The sequence below is a fragment of the Brassica rapa genome, chromosome A10 (genome assembly GCF_000309985.2).
Source record: "Brassica rapa cultivar Chiifu-401-42 chromosome A10, CAAS_Brap_v3.01, whole genome shotgun sequence".
Taxonomy (NCBI): Eukaryota; Viridiplantae; Streptophyta; class Magnoliopsida; order Brassicales; family Brassicaceae; genus Brassica; species Brassica rapa.
In genome coordinates, this window is record NC_024804.2 from 18,419,192 (window position 1) to 18,431,609 (window position 12,418).

At 38.3% G+C, this 12,418-nt stretch overlaps 4 protein-coding genes across 4 annotated transcripts; 2 read left to right on the forward strand and 2 right to left on the reverse strand.

The window, feature by feature from the left end:
* Positions 1-436: 436 nt before the first annotated feature.
* LOC103846911 (arginyl-tRNA--protein transferase 1) lies at positions 437-3,642 on the reverse strand. The gene is made up of 6 exons (XM_009123921.3): positions 3,396-3,642; positions 3,157-3,195; positions 2,877-3,027; positions 1,679-2,695; positions 905-1,196; positions 437-790 (listed from the first exon to the last, which is right to left on the reverse strand). The coding sequence occupies exons 1-6, from the start codon at positions 3,541-3,543 to the stop codon at positions 674-676; spliced, it is 1,764 nt and encodes a 587-aa protein (XP_009122169.1). The 5' UTR covers positions 3,544-3,642; the 3' UTR covers positions 437-673.
* A 548-nt stretch (positions 3,643-4,190) lies between these two features.
* LOC103846912 (F-box protein At5g65850-like) lies at positions 4,191-6,686 on the forward strand. The gene has a single exon (XM_033281884.1). The coding sequence runs from the start codon at positions 4,458-4,460 to the stop codon at positions 5,127-5,129; it is 672 nt and encodes a 223-aa protein (XP_033137775.1). The 5' UTR covers positions 4,191-4,457; the 3' UTR covers positions 5,130-6,686.
* A 16-nt stretch (positions 6,687-6,702) lies between these two features.
* Positions 6,703-8,534, forward strand: LOC103846913 (F-box protein DOR). Its single transcript, XM_033281887.1, has one exon. It carries the CDS (start codon positions 6,757-6,759, stop codon positions 7,948-7,950), a length of 1,194 nt encoding a protein of 397 aa, XP_033137778.1. The 5' UTR covers positions 6,703-6,756; the 3' UTR covers positions 7,951-8,534.
* On the reverse strand, positions 8,222-11,380 carry LOC103846914 (anthranilate synthase alpha subunit 1, chloroplastic). The gene is made up of 8 exons (XM_009123924.3): positions 11,048-11,380; positions 10,585-10,769; positions 10,310-10,505; positions 9,740-9,891; positions 9,548-9,663; positions 9,227-9,473; positions 8,863-9,153; positions 8,222-8,791 (listed from the first exon to the last, which is right to left on the reverse strand). The coding sequence occupies exons 1-8, from the start codon at positions 11,241-11,243 to the stop codon at positions 8,381-8,383; spliced, it is 1,794 nt and encodes a 597-aa protein (XP_009122172.1). The 5' UTR covers positions 11,244-11,380; the 3' UTR covers positions 8,222-8,380.
* Between the last annotated feature and the right edge of the window lie 1,038 nt (positions 11,381-12,418).

Genomic DNA, 12,418 nt, shown 5'->3' on the forward strand with positions numbered 1-12,418 from the left:
CCCCACGTGCGCTTCTCTCCTCTCCATCCATTTCTTACAATATTATTCATTTTTTTTTCTTGACAGCAATACTGATACTTTGATAATAATACTACATATATACACGGTATATATATATATATATATTAATTTTAATAGGTTCCGGAATTTATATTTATATATAATTTTGAGTGAACTTTTTTTTTGCTTAAAAAATGTTTTAAATTTTATAAATAGTTTTTGGATATTTTGTGCTGTATTATAATAAGACATCATATTTTTTTACTGTTATAAGAAAACGTTTGCGTTTACTTTATTTGTAAATCTAAAACCCTAACACATGTACCAAAGACAAAAAAATATTATTCATCATTTTTTTGTCGACATATTATTCATCATAGGTATTAGTTTTTTTAAAAGAATCTTCAGAAAATTTTAAAATTATAATCCAAGGTAATGAGCTAATCTTAACCTACTAATATACAACATCATGTTCAAAAAAAAATCCAAGGTAATGAGATGTGAACATAGCAAACAGATGTAACAGCTTGAGTGAAGAGAGACAACAGTGTACACAAGAATTCTCATGCAGACAACAACTGAAACATGACAAACGCTCAGATTGCTATTATTACAAACAATTCATTTAGATTTTGTGATAAATAATGAGCTCAATGGAGTTGATATTAAGCCTTCACCTGATTTCATACACCATTCTCTCTGAAAGCTCGTCGCCCACAACCTTGCGGTAGCTTTGTAACATCGGCTCCAACTGCTTCCGGCCTACAGGATTCAGCATTTTCCGTAGATCCTTCCAAATCCAACGTTTGGTTTTGTTGTCAGCATGAGAGTTTGATAATGGTAAACACTGATGACACCCAATTAGCTTTAACAATGATCTAAAACGAAATGGAGTTTCCTTTACCTTGTATCTATACTGCGATCCATATAGACCGATAACGATGTTGTCTATATCTGACTCAATGTAAGCGTCTTCTGATTCACTTTCATCCATTTCTTCATCCTCATCATCATCACTGCCGCCCATAAAATGGTCATTCGTCTCCCCTTGTTCCATTTCTTCATGTTCACTTGTTGCAAGAGTTTCGGAAGCATGAGGTAGTAAAGAACATTGGTTTTGTGATTCCTTGATATCAGACAAGATGACATAGCGCTTTTTATCAAGCAGTGGTCTCGATACCTCAAATGGAACCCACCTGAAACACACAACTCCAGACTGCTAAAGTACTTAAACTTACATAAACAGAGGACATACACCTCAATTCACAAGTATCAAACTCAGTGATTCATAAGGCCTGTATTCAATCAGAAATATTTAATGAGTTTTTAAATGATTTTAGGTGAATTTAAAAATTCGGTGCAATTTTTGTTAAACCACTCTAGAATATTATTTGAAACCATGAGATTTAAAAAAAATGTATAACAAAGAAACTCCTCTCAACCACTCAAGAAACACTTAAAACACTCTAAAATCTACAATTCTAGTTTTGTTCAATAACAATAAATTTCAGAGTACTTCATGAAATGAATTTGAAAATGGTTTTTAAAATTCACATTTGAATAAACAATAAATTTTTTATTATAATACAAATCACCTCAAACTCCTAGCGTACATTTCTTCATTATAGTTGATGAGCTAAGTAACAAAAAAACAGGTATAGGTATGGTGGTAACTTACTTGAAACGGAGAGGACACAGAAGCTCAGACGGACGATAAGCTGCTTTATACCTCATCTTGCTACAAGAATGTATATAATAGCCAAGATAGTAATACTCAAGACTCGGACAGCGAGCTTGGTTCTCCCTAACCCAGTTAATTTCCTGTATCGCGGAATACTTCCCGAGAGACAAGAATGCATAGTCCGGATCCCAGAATAAGTACACACTCGACAAACATTTAGGCAGAATATCCACAACCCCAACAGCCACCAGACGCCCGTCGACTCTGTACTGCTGGTGGAAAGAGCCGAAGCCGCAAGGCGGAACAACCTTCTCATCGTTTTCGCCTGAAGGTTGAACATATATTAGAGGAGAGTCTACCAAGAACCTTCTGTATGAGCTTTCCACTACGTGGCTTGGATTGTCGTTGTGGACTTTGAGCTGATAGCGTTTGTATAGCTCGTGCTCTTCAGGGTCGAAACTAGACCTTTTCAAACGCATCTCCAGCTTTAGCTTTCTTGAATCCTTCTTAGCGTGAAGGGTTTCATTAGGAACAACATCCTTTTCTGAGAGAGAAGCTTTGGAAGCTGAGAGAAAGTTGATATGGCCTTTAGAGACCTTAATAGATATGCCAGGAGCTTCCCCCAGCTTGCTCATGGCACTTAACAAAATCTCAGAGATAGTTTCAGGTGACAGCTTGTTTCCTTCCATCTCCACTTTCTCTGATGTCAGTGTGCGTTTTATTGCAGCTGCTATTGGGAATGCAACGTTGCTTGTGTATAAGAGTTGTTCAGGACCTTTAGCTAGTTTCTTCCTTTTATCGCATAAAACTTTCTTCACCGAAGCTTTGGGTATCTGCATATTAGAAGGGAACTCACCACTCTGTATGCATAATTGCACAGCTTGATCAATCGTTTTAGACAAATCATCCATCACTGGTTCAACGTTACTTTTTTCTTCACTTCTAGTAGTCCCAAGTGAGGAAGAAGCAACTGTTTGTTCACTGGGCTGCACATCTAGTTTGCCATCCAAGAACCTTTTGACAAAAACATTGAGAGGAATAATTTAAAAAAAAAGTCAGGAAGGTTTGAAGAAGTTTTGATGATCTTGAAGAAAACAGAGCTACACCATCACAATCATATGCAAATTAAAGACTCAACCAATAACATGAACAATTAAACAACTCTAAAAACTTTCATCTACTGATCCATACACACCTTTCTAGTCTCCTAGACACTCGCTGCTGCTCTTTAGACGGAACAAAATCACTAGCTTTCAAGCGGATCGTATAAGAAGGGCAGCACGTTTTATCCATCTCATGTTTGTAAAGATAACAACCAGATCGTCTCCAGCCTCTGTCAATAAGAGCTGCAGAACACAAACACAAAAAAATATAATAATAATAATAATCTTTCACTTTCCATCATATAACTATCTTCAACAATATACTTTTATGTTTACAAAATAAATGTGTTCATCACAGAGTCAGCAACAGACCTTGGTAGTCACTAACGGTAAGAGTCTCTGCTGATAAACCTGCATTGAAACATCTTTAGTTCCAACATAGTAACAAACCAAAACACTTCCGACACAATCATACAGTCATCATACACATAAACTCACTTGTAATAAAACCATCAGTTCGTGAATATTTAATAAAGTCAAAGATTCTAATCAAATCGTTTTTGATTCAATTCAACAACATACTCTACGAAGAAATGTAAAATTAAACGAACCGTGAGAGATACTGGAGCGAGCTGGGGATTTACAGTAGCCGCAAGTGCTTCTCCGTCGGCCATGATCAGCGATCACGCTTTCTCCTCCGCCTAAGCCGTCGCGGCTGCTACTCGCGTCGTTCGCAGATTTCACTTTCTTCGAAGACATACTCAGGCGAGATCGAGAAGAAAGTCCTGAAAGCTCCTGATTAGTAGAGAAGAAGAAGGATCAATATCAAACTTATTGACTTTACATTTTTGTTATTTTGTATTGTAACTAACTTATATGGGCTTTTCATGGGCCGACAAGAAAAATAACTTAAACCATACTTTTTGTCCTAAAACGTTGCATGTCTTGTACGCCACGCCGCTCTTTAGGGTTTTGAACTCCTGCCTGCACCATGAGAAAACTACTGCTAAAGATCTCGGAGGATCGTAAGAGCATCTTGAAGGTTCAATGCAGAGGTTCACACTTTTTCCAAAAAAAGAAAATATTAAAATATTCTAATTTTTGTGAACTCAGTTCCTGCAGATTCACTGGAATGAACCTGGTTCATCACTGTATCGCGGACCTCACGCCACGTAGCGGTCTGTGATTGGTCCGCTTGGAAGCTCGTTGACGATCCCAAATGATCTCGTATTCGAGATACTATTGAGATTGCCTTGTAAAAGTATAGCCAGATGTCGATGCCTATCGAAACTCTGGGCGTCCATATTCGATAGTCAAGGTTTCACGGACCGCTACTTGACAATATCATCTGCTCGTCCTCAGCTCTTGTTCGCCTTCCAAGAATACGGCAAGGTATTCTTCTTTTCCACACCTCAGAATCATGAACATGGCAACTCGTCTCCTATAACAGCAAGTTATCATATGAGTTTCCCGGTTAGAAGTCGTGTCAGAGAAATATATAGTCCTATCAGTGGTTTGGTCTGCGTTAAAGATGAACGGATCTTAAAGGGGATGAAAACTCCAGTGACGGTGTGGATGATATGTAACCCTAGCACCGGGAAGTCTTTCACGTTACCTAGAATAAAGACAAGGAATAAAAGGTCTTGTGTGAGAAGCAGTTTAAGGTTTTGTCAATGACATTTGCAACTGGCGTAATAAATGGCGTAATAGATTACACCAACTCTACGGATCATCAGGTTCTGACGTTACAAGCTGGGAAACTCTCATGGAGGATGATTGAATGTAGCATACCTCATTATCCTCGATGTAATTCTGTTTGCATCAATGGTGTTTTGTATTACATAGCTGAGAACGTAGCTTCTTCTCCTACCTATCGTGACATGATTATAGTCTCCTTTGATTTTAGATCTGAGAAGTTCAGCTTTATTGAAGTTGCCAAACCTTTCTTTCATAGTCTGATAAACTTCAATGGTAAACTGGCTTCAGTTACGAGTGACTCTAATTATTTTGATAGAGCAAGCACATGTCTTAATTTGAGGGTTCTGGATGACATAGAGAAAAATGAATGGTCCAAGCATGTTTACAAACTGCCTCTGTCTTGGGAGAATGTAGTTGCAGATGCCAACTTACACTGTGTTAAAGTGACTGCTTCCAATGAAGTTGTGTTGTCAGGGTACTCTCAACGCTCTCCTTTCTATGTTTTCTACTACAGTCTTGAGAAGGAAACTATCAGAAGAGTTGAAATCCAAGGAATGGAAGCTTTTACGCGTTTCCAAGTTTACACTTTTGTAGACCATGTAGAAGACGTCAGGCGTATGAAAAGTGTTTTAGGACTGGCTCCTTAAGTGAATGATCACGGGATCTTAATACCTTTCCGCTGGTTTTATGTTTCTCCTTTCCGTGATGGTATGTATCTTATCCTCTTGTTCAATGAACACCAAGGACCAATGTCTTTTTTATGCTAAGCCTAAACAGTTCAGTGTTGGTTTTAAATCGTATTCTATATTTGACAAATATAATGCTTCATCAACAATAAAAGTAGTCGCTGCTTTAGGTCGTTAGCATCCTATTTTGGTTCTCTCTATGTTACTCAGTACATCAATGTTTACTTTAAGTAATGTCTTTATTGGAATGCAGAAACATGCAGACGTTCAAAATCTTCCAAAAACTAATTTGGAAATTAAACTAAACTATTGTCTACTATTGTCTTCTAGGTTTTGGTTCAGAGCTTCATCATTAATGTAGTCTAAATGCAAATTCCACAAAGTAATGCTATTACGTAAGTTTTCCTTTTTCACTTTAACGTCGGTCAAAACAAAACAAAAAAGTTAAAAGACAATTGGAAATAGGAAGATTGAAGTCGGTGATCGGGTTATAAATAAGATTTTGGTGGTCTAAGCTTGAATTATGAGAGAGATTACAAGAGATCTTAAGAAACACTTTTCTTTGAGTGAATAAAAGATAAGGTTCTGATATTGATTTCATTCTTTTCTTTGAATGACGCCATCTATCAGGAGCACCAAGTTCTGACGATAGAAACTGGGAAACTTTCATGGAGAATGATTGAATGTGAATGAGAAGTACAACTTTATTAAAGTCATAAGGAATGGGGACGTCCAAGCATGTTTACAAACTGCCTCCGATGTGGGAGCATGCAGCTGCAGATAACTTCTTATACTGTGCTGGAGGGACTTGTTCAAATGAAGTTGTGTTGGTAAAGCACTCTCTGTACGGCCCTTTCTACGTTTTCTACTACAGTCTCGACGGAAACTAGCAGAATAGTTGAAATCCAAGGACTGGGAGCGTTTGGTGGATTCAGAATTGACACCTTTGTAGACCATGTAAGAAGTATCACATGAAAGAGCAATGTTTGTTAGGCTAGCTCTCAAGTGATTCTAAGAAGTATCATCACATGGTCTTACTAGAGCCCTTATCTTCCCGCTGGTTTCATGTTTTCTATTGTCAATGATGATGGTATGCATCTTATCCTAATGTTCAGTGGTTCGTGTATTAAAGAGCAATGTTTGTTCTATGCTAAGCCAAAAACAATTCACTGTTTTTACATCGTATTATATCTTAACAATGGCAATACATGAATAAAAAGGATCCCTACTTCACGGGGCTAGCATCCATCCTATATATTATTGTTTCTTTCAGAAACATGCAGATATTCAAAAGTTTCCATGCAAATTTCACCTAAGCTCTGCTCCTTCTGATTAGAGAAGAAGATTGATCAATATCAATTAATGAGAAGTGCATCGATTTTTTTTTCATCGACTATTATATTTTTCTCTTTATAAATTAATTTTTCCTAACCTATCTGGACTTTTCTTTATAATGAAATGGGCCGACAAGAAAAAAAATCGTAACCATGTGTTTTTGTCCTAAACGTTGCATGTCTTGGACGCCGCTCTTCGTCCACAACTTTGGTTTTGCTTTTCACGACTCATTAGGGTTTTGAGCTCCTCAGCCATGAGAACACGGCGGCAAAAGATCTTGGAGGATCGTCAAGCCGTCGTCGAACGGTTAAATGCTGGCGAAAACTCATTGCAGATCCCAGTTGATCTCATATTCGAGATACTCTTGAGATTGTCTGTTAAATCTATAGCCAGAGGTCGATGCCTATCGAAGTTCTGGGCTTCCATACTTGAACGTCAAGATTTCACGGATCATTATTTGACAAGATCATCTGCTCGTCCTCAGCTCTTGTTCGCCTTCCAAGACCGCTGCAAGGTGTTCTTCTTTTCCGCACCTCAAGATGACAACTCGTTTCTGATAACAGCCAGTTATCATATGAGTTTCCCTGTTAACCGTGTCAAAGAAATATATAGTCCTATCAGTGGTTTGGTCTGCGTTAGAGAGGGGATGAAAACTCCAGTGACGGTGTGGGTGATATGTAACCCTAGCACCGGACAGTACTTCACTTTACCTAGAATGAAGACAAGGAATAACAAGTGTGATGTGAGAAGCTTTTTTGGGTATGATCCTGTCGAGAACCAGTTCAAGGTTTTGTCAATGACAACACTTGCACATGGCAAAAGAGATCTGGCCATCTACAAGGAGCACCAAGTTCTGACATTACAAACTGGGAAACTCCCATGGAGGATGATTGAATGTAACGTACCCCATCATCATGGGATTAATTGTATATGCATCAATGGTGTTTTGTATTACAAAGCTAAGAACGGAGCTGATTCGTCTACATATGGTAAGGATATTATAGTCACCTTTGATGTTAGATCTGAGAAGTTCGGCTTTATTGAAGTCGACAAACCTTTCATTCCAGTTCATACTCTGATAAACTTCAATGCTAAACTGGCTTCAGTTGAATCTTATTCTTTTAATAGAAGAAGCCCGATTCATTTGTGGGTTCTAGATGACATAGAGAAAAATGAATGGTCCAAGCATGTTTACAAACTGCCTGCGTCTTGGGAGGAAGTAGTTGGAGATGCGGACTTATACTGTGTTAAAGTGACTGCTTCAAATGAAGTTGTTTTGTCAGGGTACTATCAACGCTCTCCTTTCTATGTTTTCTACTACAGTCTTGAGAAGGAAACTGTGAGAAGAGTTGAAATCCAAGAAATGGAAGCGTTTAAGCATTTCCAAGTTTACACTTTTGTAGACCATGTAGAAGACGTCAAAGTGTATTTTAGGACTGGCTCTTAAGTGAATGATCACGGTCTTGTTCAGTGTGCTTCATGCATCCAAGGAGCATCAGTTTTTCTATGCTAAGCCAAAACAGTTCAGTGTTGGTTTTACATCGTATTTTATATTTTGAGAAAACATTGTACCATTTGGTTAGCATCCAATATTCTGGTTCTCTCTATGTTACTTAATACATCAATGTTTAGTTTAAATAAAGGCTTCCAGAAACTAATATGAAAATTGAACTTAACCTTGTGTGTGGTGGCCAAGCGTATCTACTATTGTTTTCTAGTTTTTTAGTTCAGAGCTTCATCATTAATGGAGTCTAATAAATGCAAATTCCACATAATCAAGAAAAGAAAAGAAAAAAACAACGGTTCTGCTTGTAACTGTTATTATACACATGACTCGAAGTTGAAGAAAAGCCTCAGTTTTCTCCAAGTGTGCAAACTCATTTTTTAACAAATGCGGACTCAGCCAAGTCGATGGCTCGAGCAAGTCCAGCTGCTTTATTCTGACACTCGCGGTGCTCGTCTTCCGGGTCACTATCGGCTACCACACCAGCTCCAGCTTGAAGATAAGCCACCCACTCACGGCGTTTGTTAGCATCTTTGTAAGAGTACATCGTATTGTACTGACTCGCTGTCGGGAAAACAATTGTTCTAAGGGATAAAGCAATGTCCATGTCGCCAGTGAAGGAGACTCCACCAAACCCGCCACTGTATGGTCCACGGCGTGTAGGCTCCAGCTCGTCGATTAGTTCCATGGCTTTTACCTTTGGTGCCCCACTAACTGTTCCCACTGGTAGAGCCGCGCGTAGTGTGTCCCAGCAAGATAAATCATCTTGTAACTCTCCTGTCACCTGAACATAGAACTTAAAATGATCAGAGGAACACTTAAAAGTTAAATGAGAAGATGATCCAAAACACTTACCGTGGAGCTTATATGCATAACATGGGAATAACGTTCGATGTTCATGAGTTTCTCCACTTTCACCGAACCATATTTAGCAACCTTTCCAACATCATTGCGACCGAGATCGACCAACATGATGTGCTCAGCGCATTGCTTCTCATTCTCTAGCAACTCTTTCTCTAATCTTTTATCTTCAACGTCTGTTTTCCCTCTCCTGCTGGTTCCTGCTAATGGCCGATTCACTATCTTGTTCTGCTTTACTTTGGTGAGAATTTCTGGACTTGATGCCACCAATATACATCCTCTAGCCTGATAACAGGACAAAAGCATTAACAACAAAATAACAGAATTTTACAAGAAAAGTTATTCTCCCATTACAAACCTGCAAATAACCCATATAGGGACTTGGATTGACAACTCTAAGAGCTCTATAAACTTCAAAAGGGTCAGCAAATGTTCTCCTTTCAAAACGCTGACTCAACACAATCTGGAATATGTCTCCTGCTAGTATGTGTTCTTTAGCATTCACCACAGCCTCCTTGTACTCTTCGCGTGTCACGTTTGAGTTTTCCAGAGCTGGTCCAAATTGTCGCGTCTGAAGATTCACGTTACCTGCAGCCAGCTTTGGCCTAAATAAATAAATTTCAAGGTTAGTAACCAAAAAAAAAGCTCACAAACTAACTAAAGTCAAAGAGATACTTACGGTTCAATATCGTGTAGCTTAGCCACCAAAGTCTCCAAATGCTGCACTCCATTACTGTATGCCTTCTCATAAGGAACGCTCCCATCTAGTCTAATCCAGTGGATAACATATGCTTTCTGTATAAAGAGAACCAAGCTAATTACTAAATTTGGAAATTCCACAGTTAATCAAACAAAAGTGATATTACCATACCTTCTCCACGTGATCAAATACAATAACATCGTCGTATAGACCAAGATGCATGTCAGGCAAGTTCCTATCATCCTCAGGGGCCTTTGAAAATGGAAGTTTCCTTTTTTCGACATAGCGAACTGTGTCGTACGAGAAGAAACCAACCCAGCCACCTATCATATGATAAAGCAATCACATTAATAAACACCACTTCAGGTAACAAATAAAGCATAAAGAGGAAACTAAAAGTCATGAGTTCTGTCTGATAAGAGTGAGATTCAAGAGCTTTAAAGGCGAGAATTGGATTTTAGGTGCAAAAATGAAGATATGGACAAAAAAAATGTTCAAATAAAGACCAACACAGGAAAGGGGAAACAGAAAAAGCTCTCTACTTCACTTGTGGCTCTTGATAACCAACATGTACTTGTCCACTATTACTAATCTCACGACAAAAAAATGTAAAAATTCTAGTATGAGGATCAAGGTTCCACGATGTGATTTCAAACCAGTGGCTTGCATTTCTCTATGTCACCTATTCTAGCAAGTGAATCGTTATAAAAAAAAAGTAAAGATGGATTCCTTAGTCCTTACCACAGAACGCATCAGGAAGGTCCTGAACTAGTTGAGGATCAGGGTTCCACGACTCAGAGATTTGTCTCGGGATCTCCATTGGATCCTCAACGTATTCCTCAGTCATGCTTCCGTTCTTGTGATCCATAACAATAACTTTATTCTCCTTTGCAACGATCTCCATCGCAGGCTGAGCCCCAACAACGCTATAACGACCCTATTAAACATCAATCAAAAACAATTAGCAACTGAAGAATATCAACTGATTAAAATAAAAAGAAAGATTATATTCTTACAACGCTGGACATCTGAGAGCCAGGCTCAACGGACTCAAATAGAAAACTAGGAGCTTCACGGTCATCTTCTTTGACGAGACAACGGTACGCAAGAACGGGAGTGAGCTGATCAGAGAATATGCAGCTGTAAATTGGTATAAGGTTTGTGCTCTTAGACGCATCAGCCAGCTTTTTAGTATCAGTCACTGCAAATTAACAAAATGTATCAGAACATTGCGAAAAAGGAATATTCCGATTCCGATTGAGAAGATTCCGATTCACAATCAAAACCAATGAAAAAAGACCAGAACGAGTCAGTTTTGGTGGTAAAAGAGTTGCGGCTGTAACTTCTGCCACCCGGGATTCTTCGACTATTTACAATGCTTGGAGTCCAGGCAAAAAAGCTAAAACACCTTTTTGATTACAAAAAAAAAACAATCGAAATGTACTGAAGAGTATAACCGTTTTAGAGCATATGCCTCACCTATTGAAGGTTCAGGAGGTGCAGAGACGCATTTAATCGAACGGTGAGAAGGCGCGTAAAGCGAGCTTCTACGGGAATAGCCAGTAACGGTCACGGAAGAAGAGAGTACGTGAGAAGAAGCAGCGGAGGGAGCGAGCCGGCGAGAGAAGCTCAGCGGTTGTTGCATCGACGCCACGTTCATGAAGGAAGAAGACATCGTAACGGCTGGGGGAAAAGCGGTGGTCACTGGCTCCGGCGGCCGGAATGTTGAAATGATTCAGAGGCGTGCGAGCTAGCGAGCGGTTAAAAGAGTAATTAGTTGTTAATATTCTATTCGAATGGCGAATGAAATAACGAGAAGATGGCTTATTTTATAAACGACTACATGTGACTATTGTTATTTTACTATAATACCCCTTACCTGTATTTTCTTTTCACCAGGTCCACGACTCCACGTGCATGCACGAGTCTCTCTTTTGCTAAGATTCTGTAGACAAGGTGGCTGGCTGGGAAGCTAACTCATTATGGACTTGTCTTTTTTTTTTTGGAGAAAATAAGGCAAAGACAGACACCTCACCTATAATTATTTAATTGCTTTTAAGTCATGAAGATTACCTTATTATAATATAATAAATTTGACCATAAAATCATACTGGTCATAAATTAATAGGGATTTTTGCGAAAATGGTAATTAATGGAAGATAACAACGTATCCATCCAGTCCAGACCATGTCATTAGAGTGACACATGCATAACTAGATAAGCTATGATGTCATCGTTATATGAGTTTAAGACACGATGTGTCACTCCCTTTTATGCATGTAGTTATAGAAAAGAGTAATAATTTATAGCATACTAGCAAGTAGCATAACGTCCTGAACAAAGCTTTCCATTAATTCTCATTTCCAGACCAATGATAGCCTAACATATATATTATATTCTTTCAATAATGACGTTAATTAGTATAATAATACACAAATGAAATGTGTCTATCTACCAGATAATGATATCGATGTTTCTTGTGTCAATTGGACAATATTATGGATGTAGAAATTTTGACCTCTTCTCGACTTAACAACAATAGTATATATTTGGAAGGTTGTTTTATATGCTACCAACCAAGATCAAATCCATGAGCATGAAAAGCATGTGATTTTGTGATACTATTTTTACCTTCCATCGTTTATAATATTATAATTCTACTATTATTATTCCTAATCACTTTTGACTTTTGTTTGTAGTACTTTATAACAGCCGATGGCGGCATCGGACTATACAAATTTATAAGGAAAACTATTTTCCACAAACAACTGATAGTACTTTATAACAGCCGATGGCGGCATCGGACTATACAAATTTATAAGGAAAACTATTTTCCAAAAACATTGAGCA